Here is a 21,754-nt window from a genome sequence, read left to right on the forward strand (position 1 = left end):
TTTTTTCAGATTTTTCGGTTGGGTAGTTTCTGAGAATGGCCCCCGTAAAGGAATGGTCACTTTCAACCACCCGCACTCCCCACCTTCCCAACAAATGTGAAAACTAAGACCAGCTTCGAAAAGTACTGACCGAGACCTTTAATTTGATACCCCACATGACTATATTTGATGAAAAAAAGATTTACACCCCCCTTTTGCATGTATGGGGACCCCCCCTTAAATTCGTTGTAAAAGGATGTAATTCACTGTATGCGTGAGCGTTCACAGTTCCCAGCTTTCTACCAAATTCGGTGTCAATCGCTGCAATCGTCTCCGAGAAAAATGCGTGTGACGGACAGACAGACAGACAGACAGACAGACAGACAGACAGACAGACAGACAGACAGACAGACAGTAAACCGATTTTAATAAGGGCTAAAAAGGCTAAAAAGGGCTAGGGAGAATTAGATTCTTCTTGAATGGAATTTTAATATTTCTATCGAATTTCAATTATTCTCGTTAATTATGACGTCAGCGTCTTATTTGTATGGCTTAGGATGCTGTTAATTAGCACGAAATTGATAAGTTTGAACTGCTATAACTTTGACACTAATAGTTGGATTTTCATGGAACTTGGCATGTGTATGCACGAGATTGTCCTCTATGCCGGTGCAAAATCTGGTACACCTAGGATTAGCTTAACGGGAGTTTTTAATCAATTTCTAAAAGTTGATAATATACTATTAGTAAATTTATTTGAGCAGATACCGTAATGGGACATCCCTCGAAGATTAGATTTCGCATAAGTGTTTTACACAAAACCTTAAAAAGGGCTGCAGATAAATAGATTCTTCATAAATGCGACTTTAATATTCCACGAGAATGTCAATTATTCCGGGTAATTATGACGTCAGCATGTGATTTGCATGGCTTTGGAAGCGGTAAATTCGCGCGAAATTGCAAAGTTTGAACTGCTATAACTTTCGCGGTAATTGCCAGATTTCCACGAAATTTAGCACGTATATACGAAATATTGTCCTTTATGCTGGTACGAAATTCGGAAGTCCTAGAATGAACTTAAGGGGGGTTTTCAGTAAATTTCTAGAAAGTAGTAATATACTATTAGCAAGTTTATTTGACCAGATATCGGAATGGGACATATTTTGAGGCCTAGATTTCATCTAGACGCACCACCCTGATTTTTCTCGGATTTTTAGGTTGGGTAGTTTCCGAAAATCAGTCCTGTCTCACTTCAAGTGCGTACATTTTGACTCCTTACTCACGCACTTTGCAATTTATGCCAAAACTAATGTGAATCTCGGAAAGTGCAAATCGAGACCTTTCATTTGATACCCTACACAACTATATCCGGTGAAAAAAATTTTTGAATCCCTCCTTTGCATGTATGGGAAGCCCTCCTTTAATCTCTACCTAAATTTATGCCACTCGCTGTATGCGTGGGATTTCATAGTTCCCACCTGTCCACCAAATTTCGTTCGAATCGGTTTAACCGTTTTGGAGAAAAATGCGTGTGACAGACAGACAGACAGACATTGAATCGATTTTAATAAGGTTTTGTTTTACACAAAACCTTAAAAAAGGCTGATGAAGTCTAGTGGAGATTAATCATTAATTATTAAGCAATGTCACAATTATCAATTACATATGCACATGACACAGCGCCATGTAGTTCTAGTGCGATCCATTTGTCAGCCATTTTAGGTTAGCGTCGTTTTACTGCATAACCGACAATGACATTGCTGTCCTTTTTGATTTGACGTAGATACAAAATGTTGGAGGATTGAAGCTTTTGACTAACAATGGTGGCCACACTGCCTGTACTACCATCCATATAGTAGTGCAGAGATAACATTTCCAAGGAACGCCTTATTCTGATCTAGGCATTGAAGATTGAAGAAGGTAACATGAAGAACACCATCGATAACAAGAAGGAAAAATATCGGTGTTACAACCCTGTCGGGAATTGCTTTGGGCCACAAATTGCCCTCAGATTTTATCTCGGTGCAGCACATTTTTCGTCATTATCTGTCGCTCTGATAATAGCTATCAGTTTATCTGGAATGTTCCTCTTGCAAATACGCTCTCTGCTGACGCTGCTGTAAGCTTTCTAGAAATCGATGAAGAGCAGGTGGAGCGGGAATCTAAACCGAGTACACTGCTCGACAATGATCCAAAAGATGTTAATGTTGTCGATACCAGGTCATTCAGAGCGAAAACCAGCCTGTTCTTTGTTAGCTAACATCTTGAGGTAAAGACACGCAAATACCACTTCAATTGTCGCACTTCGGATGGGTGCCCTTTTCAGAATCTTGACGATCATCCTCTTTTTCGATTCTCGGAGTAGGATCTGGGATTCCTAGGAATTAGCAGTTGTGCGGAAATGGCAGCGTAGCAATGAATAGAAGAGAAGATTCATTTGCTTGTATGCAGCATATTTCATTTTTTTTCTATTTATAATAGTTTTCTTAAGCACCTGCATTATCCATTATTACACCAACAAACTGTAGTATATTTTAAAATTTTAATTTAAAAGTGATTATTGTTACTATCTTTTGTAATTTTCATCATAAAACACTTCCCCCTATTAACTTTCCTGAAACCTTAAACCTTATAGTATTTTCAAAAGTAATAAACAAAATTTAGAATATTTCAAAATGATCAATAACTTCTTTTTTGTTGTTGTTTTCACAAAGACGAGGTAATGCTGTGCATTAGAAGTACAGTGTACTGTAGTGTACCGTTATGGTCTTGAATGAATCACTCTAACACGCTTCAAGGCCCTGATCCAATATGGATTTTTGTGCCAACGATTATTATTATCATTAGAAAAGAATTTTTAGTGTTTGTCTTTGGAAATTGAAACGAGTTTAGGTGCCGGAAAAACAGCCAATATTGCTGGAATTCTTGAGTTTTGAGGGAGAGGTCGGTTCGATGTAAGTACGACTGAGTTGGTTTCTTTATTGTCTGGGACGGAGCTTTTATTCGTAGAGCCTTAGGAGCGTCTGGTTTTCTTTTGTTCTGTTCTCCTTCTCCTTCATGCACACAATTCAGGGAATCAAGTGGAATCTGAGGCCGATGCTTGAAAGCGAGGTTGACAAAGTAGAAAGAAAAGTCGGATGGGCGGTCGGACGTAGTAGACTACGTGACTTGCGGGGAGGGGACGCAAAAGAGGGATGCGATTTTTTTCTCACCGAATACTATAATATATGGGGTTTTATCAAATGAAAGGTCTCGATTAGTGCTTTTTGAAGCAAATATTAGTTTTGGCATTGGTTCAAAAAGAGGAGAGTATGGGGATCCCAAAAGTGTCAATTATTTCAAGGACCCATTCGAAGAAACTACCCAACCGACGAATCTGAAAAAAAAATCATGGTGGTCCATGCACACGGTATCTAGGCCTCAAAATGCCTTGCATCCAAGTATCTGCTCAAATAAAGTTAATAATAGTGTATTATTATATTTTGAAATTTTATTGCGAACCCCCTTTAAGTTCATCCTAGACTAACACCGAGCATCATACTGGAAATTTTGGTGACAATCCTTCTATTATTAATAAAGTTATAGTAGATCAAAGTTGTCCCTTTCACACCGAATTATCGCCCCTAAGAAATAAAAATTAGTACCACATCGAATTGAATATTATTTATATTCAACGTATATACACAACCTTTTATACCTGAAGCGCTGAGCTTCCGGTTTACGACTTCTTTCCTGGGAGTTGATCTAAATCTTTTATTTGAGGACCCTCTCGTCCCCTTCTCCTTCCTAACTTCCCTGATCTCACCTTAATAAATGATCATCCATCATTTTTATGGCCTCCAGGTGCCAAGAAATTATGGGAATCTAAAAGGCCGCGCGTCTTGAAGACGTGAGGCAGAAAAAGTGTCGATTGAAATTAATTAGTAATATTTGAGAAGCAAGAACCCCGGTCCACATCTCGCCGATCTGCTAGTATTCGGATTAGCTCTAGCACATGCCGTCCGGTTCCACATATTATCTCGCGCAGTCAATGTTCACGACGGGCAAACCTGTTAGGGGAGTTTGGTTGGCTGACAGCTTTGCTGACAGTTTTAGTGCCAAGGTGATGCAACGCCGTACTCTCATCACGACAGATCAAACGCAAACATCGGGCCACATTGTCTGAATTTGAAGACATGTTAGACAGTCTTCTTCTTGATGCAAGCGGACGAAGTCCAAAGGTATTTGCTGGTGATTTCAACGCTTGGGGCCTCGAATGGACCCACGGAGAGATCTATCCATGTCACATAATCCATCGCCAAGACAAATGGCGCATCTGTGGCTAGAAGGTTCCACTACTGGTGGAATAGTGAAACCCTCGATTAGTCTGCCACCGAGCCAGACGAACGGCTCAGGGCCGGTATGTGGGAGTGGTTAGGGACAAAAGGAACATGTTTAAAAAGTAGCCCGCAAAAACCTCAAGCTTGCCATCCCGCGGAACGAGAGGGAATGTTTTAAGGAGCTCTGCTTGGAAGCAGATTTAAATCCATGGGGGAGCGAGTATAGAATTATAATGGGACGATTGAGAGGCCGGTCATCCTCACAGATAACGTGATCACGTGAAAATCATCCAGGGGTTATTCCTCCAGCAAGAGAGGAGCACTGATATATTTCAGAGGTCTTTGAATGTGACAATTCCTGCAGCAACCACGGACGAGTTGTTGGAGATCTGCAGAAGAATAGGTGACAACAAAGCTTGCGGTCTTGACGGCATGCCGAGCTCTTAAGCTCGGCATAAAATCCAGACCGGACAGGTTTGCTGAATTGTTTGAAGCGTGCATGACCGAGGGGATATTCCCTACAGCATGGAAGCGACAGCAAATATTGCGTGGTGATGATCCTGGTCCTGGGGAATGCATTTAATTCGGCCAATTGGAACCTTATACGAAAGTGCCTGGCGATAATTGGTGTTCCCGCCTATCTTGCAGCCATTTTTGATAGTTGCGAGAACGGATTCTCAGGTATGACACCGATGATGGACCCAAGGAGTATGTTGTCTCCGCAAGAGTCCCACAAGGTTCCGTACTGGGCCCACTACTCCGGAACAATGATGTACTTAACCTTCCGGCTCCGGAGGTGGTGGGTTACCCCGATGATATAGAATTAGTTGTAGTCGCAAAGCATCTAGAGGATGATGAGTTATACTCTTGCGAAGCTGGACTGGCACTTGCGGAAGAAAAAACGGAAGTGCTCCTCATCAGAAAGCGTCAGAAGCGACATTGTGGCCGAATTAGAATCAGGAATGACATTGGTAGTGATGATAGATACGAAGCTAAGCTTTAAACAGCACGTTCAATATGGTTGTGACAAGGGATCCACGATGAGTATGGCCCTGGCAAATAAGGGTGTGTTCTGCCTTTAGAACCGTCTCAGATGACGTACCATTAAGAAGTGGAGAAACAACATGGGGAGATTAGTTATTATCTCACCCAATGCAGTAGTTTGAGTGGCGTGGCCAGGTCAGATCGGTTTGAAAATTGAAATCCTCTTTACAAAAAAAAGACCGATTTTAATAAGGTTTTTTTTTACGTCATAATAAAATATTATTTATAGATTGTAAAAATTGACCATTAAATGCATCTCGTCAATTTAGATTCTGGGAACTAACTCTTAAAACCCATAGACATCTTCTAAAAATTGGGAGGCATAAATATGATACCTGCAAAGAGATATTATATTTCTTTGAGATTCTAGTTAAAGGCTGACTTTTATATCGTATATTGCGATAGTCATCGTTCTTGAGGTCATAGATATTTTATGTTTCCAAATCATGACATCATCTTTTGTAATAACGATCTTTTAAGAAGAATATTATTGAATGGTTTTTGTTCCGGAGTAGTCAGTTAAGGTAACTAATTGTTAAGTAAGGCAAGGAAAGTGAGAGACCCCTCATCACTTGATAAGAGTATCTTTTCCGTAAAGCAAAATACTTTCAAGATGAATAGGGGATAGAATTTGCAATCTTTATTTAATTTTCCTGGTGGTTTCATTTACATCTTTATTACTCAAAATCTATCCACGTGCACTTGAATAATTCCAACCGCTGAAATCTTAAGGGGGTCATCCCGTGTGAAGGCCGTTTTTTTGGCTTTTTTATAAATTTTTTGTGAAGAACTGGAGAAAGATGCAAATACGAATTTTTCACCATATATTTATTAATATCTTGAGCATGCATAGTCATTTTTCCAGCCCGATCACATAGTTCGTTATTGAAATACAAAGCAATTTACACACCCATCTCCAAAAAAAGGTGTACGGTCTTGGCTTCAATTCTTATCCTTTGAGCAAAGTCATTCGGACCGATAAATACGAGCTTTATTACGGCGATCGACATAAATCTTATCACGTGTTTAACACTAAAATTTCCGAACGACTCCGAATATCAAAAAATCACTTTGCCCATATATTGTACACTATATCTAGATACAATTGATGCCAAAAAGAAAAATTCGATTTCGCGGATCCGACACAGGGGATGACCCCCTTAAATATTGAAGCAGTAATTGCTGTCCAAACACTTGAAAAAATTCTGGTAAAAGTTGACTTTTTAACCCCACCCCCGAAGGAGACGAAGAGTTAATGGAGATGAGGGGGGACCTCTCCCCCCTTCAAACTCGATGAAAACTCGTGGCGATCACTCCCCTTTGAAAAATATCCACCAATTGAGCCATCATACTTTTAAGAGGGTTGACCGCCGCGATTTTTCAACGGGATTTGAGAGAGAGGACCTTCCGCTTTTCCCTTCATACGTTCCTTTAACTCTGCGGGGATAGGGTTCATAGTGAAATCTCAACTTTTTGACATGGAAGTACCTCCACTTCGAGAAGCCATGGCTTTTAAGAAAGAGTGTCCGCCGCTCCCCGGGATCAGATTTTCTACACATCCTCGCTATCCCGCCCCCTTAGTTGGGTAGGGTTGAAAATTCAAACTGAGCCATTGTGATATAAAAAAACCGTGCTATACCGGGCTATAACTTTTAAAAGGGAGTTTTCATCGGGTTTGAAGAGGAGGCACCCCGTCGTGTGAAGCTATTAGAAGAAGAGGCCAGTGTTGCAGTGAAGTGTAGATGCCGCATCACGATAACGCTCCTCTTTATTTTTCACTTCGCATTCGCGATTTTTGTACAGCAAATGTAATGACACTTGCTCCTCAGCCTCCTCCCTCATCAGATCTAGTCCCAGCAGACTTTTTTTTATTCCCAAAAATGAAAGGCCCATGAAAGGGCAAAAATATAACAAGTTGGGAAACCGGAAGCTAGTATGAAAGGTTTTGTGTATTTCTTTTACAAAAAAACATCTACCCACCCTTAGCACGTAACGTATATGCATATATTATGTCAGACATATGGTGGCAATTTTTTTTTCAGATTTTACATTTGCGCAATTCCTGAGAATGGATCCGTGAAAGAATTGATCAGTTTAGACCCCGGCACTCCACACCTTTCCAACAATTGTGAAAACTAAGACCGGCTTCGCAAAGTACTGAGACATTTCATTTGATACTCCACATGTCTATCTACGATGAAAAAAATGTATACCTTCTTTTGCGTATATGGGGGCCACCCTTAAATTCTACGTAGAAGGACGTAATTCACTGTATGCGTAACGTACACCTTGCACCAAATTTGGTGTCTATCGTTAAAACCATTTCTGAGAAAAAATGCATGCGATAGACAGACAGACAGACAAAGCTGTGAGGAGTTACCAGATCTCTGCTCTCTCTCTCTCTCTCTCTCATGTATAATGATATCCTCGACGTTCCAGATGCTAGCGAGGCCACAATAGTGGTTTACGCCGATGATTGTTGTTACAAAACATCTGGCGGGTGTTTATATTCATCCGAAGCAATCACTGCTATAAATAAGTGACTGAAAGGTTGCACTCGCGGAGGATAAAACGGAGGTGGTGCTTACCACGTAGCCGCGTAAGGGAACCACTGCCGGTATCAGAATGGAGAAGCATACCATCACTTCAAAACCAGCAATTAAATATCTTGGATGACACATGTGAGGTTGAATTTTAAGCAACACTTACAATATGGTTTCATTAAGGGGTCCAATGTTAGCATGGCCCTAGCAAGGATGATGCCAAATGTTGGGGGCTCGCGGTGCACTCGTAGACTGCTTATAGCTGATAATTGCAAACTCAAAAGATGAGCACGGTTTATACAAAGACCGCCTTAAGAGTGTGCTGCGGTTATAGAACTATTTCAGACGAAGCGGCCTATGCAGTAGCCGGAATGATGTGATGACACGCATATATGATGACCCGATTCTTCCTCTGATTGGCACGTGAAAAACGCCGAAAGGGAGGAATCGTTAAGCAGATGATAACAACGATAGGAGCGGGCGGGAAAGGGTCGATACACCCACAGATTGATATGATAAAGTATGGTCTAATGCAGTTTTTCACGGGACAGGGCGGTTACCGTAAAAATTTCTATAGGTTTACCCTAGACAGCTCAATCAACTGTCCCAGCTGCGATGGTATTCCGGAGGACCCGAGGCATGTTTTCTCCATTGTCCTAGATTCTCAGAGGGAAGGAAGAGTCGAGAGGAGACATTGGGAGGAACAGAAAATATAATTGGGAAAATGGCATGGTGAGGCGGACTCAGTGCGATTTGAGAGGGGCAGATGTATGGGCGAAAGGAGAGGCTGGAGCCATGTCCATCCCGCGACGAAATGCTTTGTAGTAGTTCCGCGGGGACGCCTCATTAACGTTCACGCCCCTACAGAGGAGACTGCAGAGTCGGAGAAGGATACCTTCTACGAGGCAGTAGAACGAACCCTCGAAGCCTGTCCCAGTTATGATATCAAAATCATACTTGGGGATTTTAACAGTCAAGTAGGGAAGGAGCCCGCATTCAGGCGATACGTTGGCTCCCATAGCTTACACGAAAAAACAAATGATAACGGACTGCGGACTATTCAATTAGCAGCGTCACACGAAATGGTTGTTGGAAGTACCTGGTTTGCGCGGAAAGCGGTCCACAAACATACGTGGGCCTCTCCAGACGGGGCCACTTTCAACCAAATTGACCACGTGGTGATCGAACGCCGCCACCTCTCAGCCTTGATAAATGTCAGAACATATAGGGGGGCCAATATAGACTCGGATCACTATCTCGTTGGCATGGTGCTCCGAGCTCGAATAACAATACTACCTAGAATGCCCTCTGACAATCAGGTGAGAGTGAACACTGAAGCCATCCACAACACAACCCTCCGCGACACCTATAAGAGGGAAATGGATGCCGCAATAAGTGCAGTCAACAGAGGACCTGGAGATGAAGCATCAACAAATGATCTTCACAATCACCTAAAGGACGTTATCATGGATACGGCCACAAACATACTTGGCCCCAGCCTCAAAAGGAGTCGGAACGGCTGGTTTGACGATGAATGTAAACTAGCAACGGAACGGAAGAATGCCGCATACCGAGTAATGTTGCATTCTTAAAGAACGCGGGCACGCGCAGAGACTTATCACGAACTCCGTCGAGCGGAGAAGTGACTTCACAGACGGAAAAAGGAAGCCTGGGAGAACCAACAAGTCTGTGAACTAGAAAAGTACAGGGAGCAACCGCACTAGGCGCGCAAGGTTTGCCAACAAGTCAGCAGGATGAAGCCTTATACACCTTGATGCTCATCCTGCCGAGACAAAGAGGGAAATCTGATTTCCGACAGAATGGGCATATTGGAGCGATGGGTTGAGTACTTTGATGAGCTACTGAACAACCAGAACATCGGCGAGTTGGAGGTCCCGCCAACTGAAGATGACGGACAAATACTGCCACCACCAAGTTTAGAAGAAACAGTCCCTGCAATTCATCGGCTCAAAAATCATAAGTTGCCAGGAACCGATGGAATTACAGCCGAATTAGTTAAATATGGAGGCGACCAGTTACACCAAGTGGTTCATCAACGTGTGCTCAAGGTATGGGACAGCGAATCAATGCCTGATGATTGGCAACGAGGCATTATCTGTCTCATACATAAAAAGGGAGATATCACACAGTGCAGCAATCATAGAGGTATCATGTTGCTGAGTACCATCTATAAGATATTCTCCGCTATCTTGCTAGGCCGGATAGCCTCATACCCCCAGAACATCATTGGCCCATACCAAAGAGGCTTCACTCCAGGCAAATCAGCAACAGATCAGATTTTTTCTCTGCGACAAGCGATGGAAAAACTGTTGGAATATGGACAACAATTGCACCATCTGTTCATCGACTTTAAAGCCGCCTATGATAGCATAGCCAGGGTAAAACTGTACACGGTCATGAGAGAATTCGGTATTCCGACGAAATTAATAAGACTCACTAGGCTGACCCTGACCAATGTGCGAGGCCAGATAAAAGCAGCAGGATCACTCTCAAGACCATTCGACATCAACAACGGTCTACGACAAGGGGATGCGCTATCATGCGTCCTCTTTAACCTGGCCCTCGAGAAAGTTATCCGTGATGCTGAAGGAAATGCAAGAGGTACGATCCTCTTTAAGTCCACCCAACTGCTGGCCTATGCTGACGATATCGACATCATGGGAAGAACCACCCGACATGTACAAACTGCCTTCATCCAGATCGAGCAGGCGGCGATTGGCGCGAGATCTTGGGCTGCACATCAATGAAGGCAAGACAAAATATATGGTGGCAACGTCAGCACCGAAGACGAATCAACCAACAACATCAAACCGCACTGGTCAAACAGGAAGAATACAACTTTGAGACCGTTGACAATTTCTCCTATCTAGGGTCGAAAATCACAACCGATAACAGCTACGATGATGAAATCGGCGCACGGTTGTTGTCAGCCAACAGAGCCTATTTCAGCTTACAAAAACTGTTCCGCTTGAAACGGCCCACCATAGGGTCAAAGCTCTTACTGTACAAGACTATGATCTTGCCAGTCCTCATGTATACCTCGGAAACTTGGGTTCTTAGCAAGAAGAATTGGAAATTCTTGGTCGCGTTCGAGAGAAGAATCCTCCGAAGAATTTTTGGCCCCCTACATGAGGATGGACGATTCCGTAGCCTACACAATGACGAAATTTATGAGCGATACCATGACCGTCCGGTTGTGGATAAAATCCGGCTCAATAGGTTACGGTGGGCGGGTCACTTAATCCGTATGGATGAGGGTGATCCAGTCCGGAAAGTCTATAAGGGCAATATCTATGGTAGAAAAAGAAGACGGGGCAGACCCTGCATAAGATGGAGCGATGGCGTTGGTTTTAGGGATATCGAATTGGTGGATCTCGACGCAAAACCGGGATGTCTCGAGTTCCTTATTAAGGCAGGCCTAGACCGGATACCGGTTGTTGATGTTGATGATGATGGGAGAATCTAGTTAAAGGTTGACTTTTATATATTGCGATAGTCATCGTTCTTGAGGTCATAGATATTTTATGTTTTCAAATCATGACATCATCTTTTGTAATAACAATTTTTTTCCAGGGAAGGGAAGACCCCTCATCGCTTGATAGGAGTATCTTTTCGGTAAAGCAAAATACTTCCAAGATGAATAGGTGATAGAATTTGCAATCTTTATCTAATTTTCCTGGTGGTTTCATTTACATCTTTATTACTCAAAATCTATCCACGTGCACTTGAATAATTCCAACCGTTGAAATCTTAATTACCCAATTCAATTTCCACTACTTGGCAGCTTCTAATAAAGTAAGATGCTTGAATAGGATGGGCGCCCATAAGGCGCTCCAACATAGCCCCAAACAACCGCATTCCAATCTTCTAGGTAGACGTTATGTTCTTCAATCTACAGATTATATATATAGTCTATATTTGGTGGTCGTACGTTCGTCTACCCGTTGTTTTCATCGTCGTCAACCATCGCAACAGAATGTTGTAAGTAAGTAATTCCACGGCTGATCTGGTGATCTTGCAGATCTTATGTGATCTTGTGCGATATTTTTTCCTCTGGGCTATGATCTTCATCTTCTCCATCGTGGTGTACTCACATATGTTCTCTGACCCAAATGTACAATTAAATTGGTTCGTTACTTCCATAGAGATCTAGCGTAGAATATCTGTTGGCTTATGGCTAGCTAGAAGCTAGGCTGGATGAACTACGAGAGCAACCTGGACCGATGATGATGTGATGTAGTCGCCACACTACGGAATAAGCTCCACTGAAATCAACCTGAAGCGTGCTGAAACTGGTCGTAATAATATTGACGATGATCTCGTTTCTCTTATTTTGCCTTCTGCCTTAGCCGCTTTCTTATAGCTTTTCGGTGAATAGTAAGGGGGTAGGCTTACTTTGAGGTAGCGCGTTACATCATCTAACCTGCATATTCCAGAGCCACGGAAATTGTCAGACATTTTCAGCGATTTACTTCAAAAGAGAGAAAGACTTCACTAGAGGGGGTGCCAAAAATTGTGAAAATTAGAGTCCTGCGGAAAACTTGGGACAAATTAGAAGGGTCCAACAAGAACCCCTTGGAATTTTTTTATAAGGACTTCCACCGAATTTTCTGCTTCTCTAGTTAAGAACCAAAACGTCAAAATAGTTCAGATACTTATGGCAATCTCTTCTATCTGAGATATCCAAGTATCTATACCTCCTTCAAATCTATTCATCCAAATATCAATTCCAAAGTGGAAATACCCCTTAATACTTTTACCTCTTCGTTGTTGGTTTCTCTGGTATGTTGCGCGCACTATGTTGTATTTTTTCGTCTTCTGACATTTTAATTAATTGACATATTCCGGGCGGTCAAAAAGATCTCCGTGAAGACCACCCAGGTGGCCTTTCTGTAGAATGGAAGTCCATTAAGTTGTGTATAGAAAATTGAGACATCAGGAAGTATTTGCCATGCTTTAGAGTGAATAGTTCGACATATATAGAGAGGTAAAGATTCATAGATTCGTAGACTCGTAGAGAGATTGTCGATTTAGAGATTTTACGAGGCGTGTAGGAAACATGGAAGACTCACAGTGCCTACTCGGAAATCTGTTGCCAATAACAATGGTGTAAGGCGAGTTCTTTTAACGAGAAACAAGAACGCAGGGACAGAGGTAGATAACACGCACGTAACGTTGTTACAGAGCGTTCTGACCGTAGAGATTCAAATGGGATGTGTTGGTGTCGACCCTCAAGGAAACAATGCTGAGCGTCGTAGAATGTATAGTAGACAATCTTCAATAATAGAGTCATAGATTACGGGAATAGCATTCCGATAGGCGATATAAGCAAACTGTCATTTGGCTGGTATTTTAATAGAGAATGCCAGAGATAGGGGAGGCAAGATAAGCCGCCTACTCAGTCAGTTTCCCAAGAAGTGGTGAATTCTTTCGTTATTTTGACATCTATTTAGATAGTTCCATTGCGCAATCTTATTTGCAGATATTACAAACTTCCAAAATCCCAATAGATGAAAAGTTAACCAGATTACTATAGCTAAATGTCTCCTAGCGATTGAAGTCGAACTGGTAGCCAAAGGTGAATACAATGCAAGCGTATCTCTGAGAAATGCATCAGAGCATGACAAATGTGATTGGTGAAGGGAACCCTGCTTTTGGTTGCCATGATTACTGGTTACCTCTGTGGACCACGACTGGTTGCATAGTTGAGTTATCGGAACTGGTGCTGGCGAAGGTTATGTGCTCTTTAAGATAACGATCTTTTTTGTCGACATTCTAAAGGCCACCACATCAAAGAGATATGCACATTAGTCAAGGGCAAATTATATGTAGGCGACAAGCTATATTGAGTTGATAACGAATTCAGTGACGAACTGTTTAATATTATGCTAAATACGTTAATGAACTTAACACGCTAGAAATTAATTATAAGGCCTACAAATAAGTTCTGTCGGTTTTCACAATAGATGGCGTAGCTTGTTTTTTATTCCATTGATCCACATTTCCAAACATTCATCGGAAAGCTACTGTCAATAGGCACAAACGTCAGTATAAATTATTTAATTGAAGTGTAAACAACAATATTTTTTTCATCAACGAAAATGGCCAAATTTGTACCAAATAAAGTGTTTTTGCGGGGAGTTCTACTTCATTATTTCAATATGAAGAAAAAAGCAACCGAAAGTCATCGCATTTTGGTGGAAGTTTATGGTGACCATGCGCTATCTGAGCGAACGTGTCAGAGGTGGTTTGGACGGTTTAAAAGTGGCAATTTTGACTTGGAAGACGAAGAGCGCGCCGGATGGCCAACAATTTTTGAAAATGAAGAATTAGAGGCATTGCTCGACCAAGATCCACCGCAAACGCAAAACACTTGGAGTCACTCAGCCAGCCATTTCCCACCGTTTAAAAGCAATGGGAATGATCCGAAAGGTCGGAAATTGGGTTCCGTATGAACTAAAGTCAAGAGACGTCGAACGCCGTTTTTTCACGTGCGAACAACTGCTCCAACGACAAGAAAGGAAGGGTTTTCTGCATCGAATAGTTACTGGCGATGAAAAGTGGATCCATTACGATAATCCCAAGCGTCGGGCAACGTGGGGATAGCCCGGCCATGCCTTATCATCGACGGCCAAAGCGAATATTCATGGTGAGAAGATCATGCTGTGTATATGGTGGGACCAGCTGGGTGTGGTATACTATGAGCTGCTAAAACCGAACGAAATGGTCACGGGCAAACTCTACCGACGTCAAATGATGCGTTTGAGCCACGAACTCAAGAAAAAACGGCCGCAATACCAGCAAAGGCATGGTAAAGTTATTTTGCAACATGACAATGCTCGTCCACATGTTGCACAGCCCGTTAAAACATATCTAGAAACGTTGAAATGGGAAGTCCTACCCCACCTGCCGTACTCTCCAGACATTGCTCCTTCTGATTACTATTTGTTCCGGTCGATGCAGCATGGCCTGGCTGACCAGCACTTCTCCAATTACGACGAACTCAAAAAATGGGTCGCTGAGTGGATAGCGGCCAAGCCGGACGATTTTTGGCGCGATGGTATCTATGAATTGCTTGAAAGATGGAAGAAAGTTGTGGGTAGCGATGGACAATGCTTTGAACAATGAATGTTTAACCAATTTTTCACAATAAAGCTTCAAATTTAAAAAAAAAAAAACCGACAGAACTTATTTGTAGGCCTTATACAAAGTCCATTGGATACCTCAAAATGGAGAAAAATTGTTGGAGTTGACTGTGGACTTAGTTTCGAGCTACTTAAAATCCATAGCTCATGGTTTCGTAATTACATTTCCCAGCAGCCGGCATGGGTGCCATATGGGTTCGGGACGGCACCCTCCTTAGGGTTCTTACCCACGGCCGAGGGGGCGGCTTTGTCTGGATTCGGTGCTCAAGGATAGCGTTTTCAATGTCTCTCTTACGCCGAATGAGGCTATGCTGCGATGGGCGGATCCTGGCCGGGGGTGACTTCAGTGCCAGGCCACTTGAGGCATGCCCCATCCAGACTCCAGAGGGAAACGAATTGTCGAAATGGCAGCGAGAACAGGATTGGTAGTTCTAAATGCCGGATCGACCTCAACGTTTCGACGCCCAGGCTGTGAGGGAGCATTCCAGAGGTAACTTTCCCGTCGGAGTCACTGGTTTTGCTGGTGGACGGGTGGCGAGTTCTGGAGGACACCAGGAGGTTTGTCGAAACTCTTGGAACAGGTAGGGCCGCGCTGGAGGGTACTCCTACGGATGGTGGCGTTGCAGCTGATGCTGTCGTAAATTCAGTTGTGATCCTGATAACGATGGCCTGCAGAGCCTTCATGCCCAGGAGGGCATCGAGACGTGGCAAATCTCTTATGTACTAGTGGACGTTGGACATTATAGAGTTCCGGAAGGACTGTCACAGGTTCCGCCGCTTAGCACAAAATCTAAACGACCGGGAGAAGCCATGTGCTATAATGACGGAATACAAATTAGCCAAAAGGAGACCCCGCAGCGGAGTAAACAGGAGTAAAGCTCGGTGCTCGCAGAATCTGGTCGACGAGACCTGTGGGGACTCGGTTAAAAACTGGTAACTCGAAAAATCGAGATTCTGCGGAAATCCTGTTCATTTAAAACGGAGTAGGTGGACCGCATTGTATGGGTTCTATTCTCTGCGTACTCCGTACAGGATGATGACCTCGGCGCGGAGAGCGCTAATGACTGTCCACTTTTCTCTATAAAAGAATTGGAACAGGCAGTCCTCTCTATGAAAACAAGAAGGCGCCAGGACCCGATGGTATTCCAGCAGAGGTATACAAACTGATATTCCAACGTCGGCCAGATCTACTATTCGGCGCATTCAACGCTTGCCTGGAAGAGAGCACCTTCCCTACTTGTTGGAAGGTGGCGAGGCTTGCGTTGATCAGCAAAGGGAAAGGCGACCTCGAGTTGCCGTCTTTATGCCGCCACTTTGGAAAAGTGTTCGAAAAGCTCATCAGAAGTAGACTCGCTGAAGCGATATGCGCTGCGCCAGACTTATCTCCACGGCAGTTCGGTTTTAGAGTGGGGATATCCACAGTTGGTGTTATCATGCAAGTCGGGGATGCCATTCGACGAGCGGAGGCGCATAGCAGCCGAACTCGTCGGGTGGTGCTCCTCGTAACGCTTGACGTCGGAAACGACATTCTAGACACACTAGACAATACTTTCCACGGTCGAACTATCTCTTACGGATATTGAGAGACTATCTGAGGAACCGCTCCCTGCTCTATGAAACGCTAGAGGGTCAGCGGAGGATGGAGGTCACGTCGGGGGTAGTACAGGGATCCATCCTTGGGCCGGACCTCTGGAACGCTATCTTTGATAGTCAACTTAAACTTGATATGCCAGAGGAGTCGCGCCTGGTTGATTATGCAGATGATGTCACGGCGCTTGTTGCTGGACGCACTATCGAACAGACGCACTGGAAAAAACCAAAGTAGTCATCCTGACTAAAAGGAGAATTCTGACCCCGCATACCATATCCTTCGGCGAGCCGATAATTGACTCAAAACCGGCGGTAAAGTATCTCGTGCTGACTCTTGGTTCAAAGATGAGCTTTTTTTAAGCAAATCAAAGCAGCAGCGAACAAGGCTGTAGCTGGAGTTTCAGCGTTAAGTAGGCTAATGGCAAATATTGAGAGTCCTAGGTCTAGCAGGCGACGTCTCCTGATGAGTGCAACGCAGTCTGTTCTGCTCTACGGGGCAGAGGTATGGGCTGATGCTTTTGGCAAGGAGGTATATCGTAAACGTCTCGCGTAAGTACAGAGACGGGAGCTTTGCGGGTGGCGTCTGCGTACCACACTGACTCTGAACCGGCCATGATGGTGATCGCGTGGGTGACCCCTGTTGCCCTTCATGCTAAAGAGCGACAAGCCATAGGAAGCGCTAGGGAGAAGAGCCAAGAGATGTGGTTACTCGTGAAGACCACCAACGCACCCTAGACGAGTGACAACTCTCTTGGCAAAATGGAACCAGAGGGAGATGGACTGCGTGGCTCATCGGCTGAATCGGAAGCATGGTAAGACTGATTTCCTTACCCAGTTCTTAAGTGGGCATGGAGGTTTTCAGTCTGACCTGCACAAGATTGGAAAGGCACGATCTTGGGATTGTGTGGTTTGCAATGGAGTTGTGGATGAAGCACATCACACTGTTTTTTTGGGGAAGATGGGATTCATCAGGAGCTTTATATAAACACAGGGGATCTCTCTCTAGACAACATTGTCGATGAGATGCTGAGGAGTGCTGACAAGTGGAGCTGTGTTGCCCCGGGTCCATTTCGTTGCAAAGAATATAGAGCTCGACCGGTGGCAGGGGGTTCCTTGAACTGAGAGTTCGGGGACTAGCCCGAAGTAATGTGACAAACAATTCCAGGCTAGCTCTCTGACGATGGGTCCAACATTCACCTACCCTATCCCAAAGAAAACTAACCTACGCTCAAGTCATCCTGGTTTTCAACAAAGAGGAGGACGATTTTTCAACGGAAATTATCATGAGCGATGAAGCACATTTCCATCTTAGTGGGTACGTGAATATACAAAATAATCGTTTCTGAGGCACCGAAAATCTGTGTGTCACCCACAAAGAGCCATTACACCCGGCCAAAGTTACTGCGTGGTGTGTTGCTTACGCTGGGGGAGTCATCGGGCAATTTTTCTTTGAAAACGCCGTAGGCCAAACGGCGGCTATAGACGGCGCACGTTACAGAGCCATAACCAATTTTTTTCTTCCTCAATTGGATGAATTGGGACTGGAGAATATGTGGTTCTAACAGAACGGTGCAACGGCGCATACTGCACGAGCCATAACCGATATTCTGGAGGAAGTTTTTCCGGGTCGCTTAACCTCTCGTTCTGGTGATTTATACTGGCCAGCCAGATTCCCGATTTACCCGTTCCAGATTTCTTTTATTGGGTTTTTTGATGTCGCGGGTTTACGTCAACAAGCCTCAGATTTGACAGAATCTGAGAAGCTGTCGAATGAAGTTCTGGCAAGAGGGATGGAAAATGGCGTAAAACGGGCCCGTATGGTTGGTGTGATATCATTATCATACTCGGGTATTTTAACAGCCAAGTAGGGACGGAGCCTGTATTTAGGCGATACGTCGACTCTCATAGCTTACATCAAAATACAAATGATATCGGACTGCGGATTATTCTACCTGGTACCTGGTTTACGCGGAAAACGTAGGACTCTCTAGACGGGACGATTGAACGCCGCCTCCTCTCAACCTTGATGAATGTCAGAACATGTAGGGGGACTCGGATAACAACATCATCGAGAATACCCTCTGACAATCAGGTGAGATTTGAGACTGAAGCTATCCACAACACAGCCTTCCGCGACACCTATACGAGGGAAATGGATGCCGCAATAACCGCAGTCAACAGAGATCCTGGAGATGAAACATCAACAAATGATCTTCACAATCACCTGAAGAACGTTATCATAAATATGGCCACAAATATACTTGGCCCCAGCCGCAAAAAGAGCCGGAATGGCGGGTTTGACGATGAATGTAAGCTAGAAATGGAACGGAAGAATGCTGCATACCGACTAATGTGGCATTCTCAAAGGACCCGGGCACGCGCGAATACTTACCACGAACTCTGTCGAACGGAGAAGCGACTTCACAGACGGAAAAACAAAGCCTGGGGGAACCAACAGGTCTATGAACTCGAAAAGTACAGGATGCAGCCGCACCAGGCTGGGAAGTTTTACCAACACGTCAGCAGGATGAAGCCTTACACATCTCGATGTCAACCTGTCGAAACGAAGAGGGAAATCTGATTTTCGCCAGAATGGGCATATTGGGGTGATGTCTTGAGTACTTTGATGAGCTACTGAACAACCTGAACATCGGCGAGTTGGAGGTCCCGCCAACTGAAGATGACGGACCACCTCCAAGTATCGAAGAAACAGTCAAAAGTCGCTAGGAGTCGATGGAATTATAGCCGAATTGGTTAAATAAGGAGGCGACCAATTATACCAAGCGGTTCATCAACTTATGCTCAAGGTGTGGGACAGCGAATCAATGCCTGACGACTGGCAACGAGGAATTATTTGTCCAATACATAAAAAGGGAGATATCAGACAGTGCAACAATTATTGAAGTATAACGTTGCTGAGTACCATCTATAAGGTACTCTCCGCTATCATGCCAGGTTGGATAGCCCCATACGCTCGGAACATCATTGGCCCATGCTAAAGAGGCTTCACTCCAGGCAAATCAGCAACAGATCAGATTTTCTGTCTCCGGCAAGCGATGGAAAAACTGTTGGAATGTGGCCATCAGTTGCACCATCTTTTCATTCAGGCTAAAACTGTACACGACCATGAGAGAATTCAGTATTCCGACGAAATTAATAAGATTGACTAGGTTGACTCTGAGCAATGTGCGAGGCCAGATAAAAGCAGCAGGATCACTCTCAACACCATTCGACATCAACAAATCTCGCAGGGAAATATCTATAGTAGAAAAAGAAGACGAGGCAGACCTTGCCTGAGATGGAACGATGGCGTAGGCCAGGACGCCAGGCAGCTTTTGGGGATACCGAATTGATGGACCTCCGCGCAAAACCGGGGTGTCTGGAGTTCCTTGTTGATGCAGACCTAGACCGAATACCGGTTGTTGCGTTATTGATCATGGAAAACTTCCACTTTTAGGTATTCCTAAACTTTAGTTTGACAATTAGGTAGCCATCGAACAACCCTCAACTCTCAGAGCTGCTCATCTGGCAAACTGATCTAGCATCTCCATCTAATTGATTTAAACTTTACTGCGCCGCAATTTCTCTTCACTGCGCCCGATCAATTGCTAGAGCAAAAAAATGTGAGTTTTTACCCCCACCTACCCTATATGATCAAGGAGCAAATAAGACCTTGTAACCGCTTTCGGTCATGCAGCTTCCAGACCAGAAGTAAGGCCGCGTCTGGTAAGTTTTCTCTGAATCGTTTAATGGCATAAGGTTTAAAAATATAGTCCCCGGAAAAAAAAAGATGTCTCAGACCAAGCCCTTTCAGGATAAGGGTGAAGACAAATTTTGATTCGACTAGCGAGTTGATGCCAATGATAAAGGGACTGTTTGAGGGTTTTAATTAGGTAGTATTCGCATTCCTATCTATCCATTGGGGCATAGGGAGCTATACAGGAGGAGTCAGATATTTACTGTTCCTTTTTATCCAGGATACCTATGTTCCTTTGCTGATATGTACTTAGTTTTAGAGTATGACTTATCGCCTACAAGGAGGGGAAAAGCTGAGTATCTTTCTTGAAAACTAACCTTATCGATTTGATCCAGGGCTACTTGGGCGTCCACCCAAGTAGTTCGTATATACAGGTCCGAAAACAGCTTCTCGTCGATAACATCCCCATGAGCGTCTGGAACACGTGGTAAATTATCCATTGTCGGTACAACCATCTTCTCGGATTCGATTAACTTCTTGCGCTCGATTACGTTTTCGTTTATTTAAAGTAGCATTTCTTAGTTAGCAAACTAGAATAACAAATCACTCAAACCCCCCATCGCGGCGAGTTTTTCGCTAAATCACTTACTTCCGTCATCAATGCCATTGCGGGTTGCATTTACTTTCATCAAATTATCTTTTTCGACTTACATCTAAGATACTTTCGAGAATTTACGTTATTCAACGGCAGATTGAGTTAACTGCTTTTCGTCGAGTTAACCGCCCGAAAGAAAGCCATTCACGTAAACATATTCACTGCCATTGAGGCTGAACGTGAAGCTGCTCGAGTAACCGCACCGCGCTCTCATGAACGGCCAATTAAGTAACAAAACAACACTAGACAGATAATTGAGATGTCAGAAATCGGAGGCGAGGATGCACAAAAAACACCCAGAAGAAACCGTCGAACCTCCGCTGCGTTTTCTTAAGACCAAGGGGTCCAGTACGATCACTGGCCAAGTAGGAAAGGCGAGGAAATCTCAGGTGAGCCGCAAGAACAGGTAAGCACTTCTCGAGCTAACCGCACACTGCCGTCGCCGCGCGCGATCACATCGATCAGTCTTCAAACATTTTTCGTTTACTCCGACTAATTTGTAAGGTAGCCTCGACTTTCCGCTCCCTCGCCGCGTCCTCTTCCGTTTTATTTAACTTGTTTTCATTAATTTCTTAATTTTCATTCAACCTTTGGGAAAATACCAGAGAGCGATCGCGCCGAGTGATCGTAGTGGATGAGTGGCGGACGTATGGGAAATGCGGGTGGCACTCATCAATTCATAACTAGAATACACATTGGTTACGCGAAAGATCACTTGCAGGTTTATCTCGAGCCGATGCACAGATTTCTGAGTGGATGCT

General features: G+C 43.9%; 1 protein-coding gene across 1 annotated transcript in view; it reads right to left on the reverse strand.

Annotated features, from left to right (window-relative positions):
• The window catches only part of LOC119655565 (protein patched), an 87,626-nt gene extending 66,773 nt beyond the window's left edge, over nucleotides 1-20,853 (reverse strand). The window contains exon 1 of the mRNA XM_038061497.1: nucleotides 20,716-20,853. Within this exon, the coding sequence (XP_037917425.1) occupies nucleotides 20,716-20,853 (138 nt within the window). The remainder of the gene's footprint in view (nucleotides 1-20,715) is intronic.
• Nucleotides 20,854-21,754: the final 901 nt, after the last annotated feature.

This window comes from Hermetia illucens, chromosome 4 (genome assembly GCF_905115235.1).
Source record: "Hermetia illucens chromosome 4, iHerIll2.2.curated.20191125, whole genome shotgun sequence".
Lineage (NCBI taxonomy): Eukaryota > Metazoa > Arthropoda > Insecta > Diptera > Stratiomyidae > Hermetia > Hermetia illucens.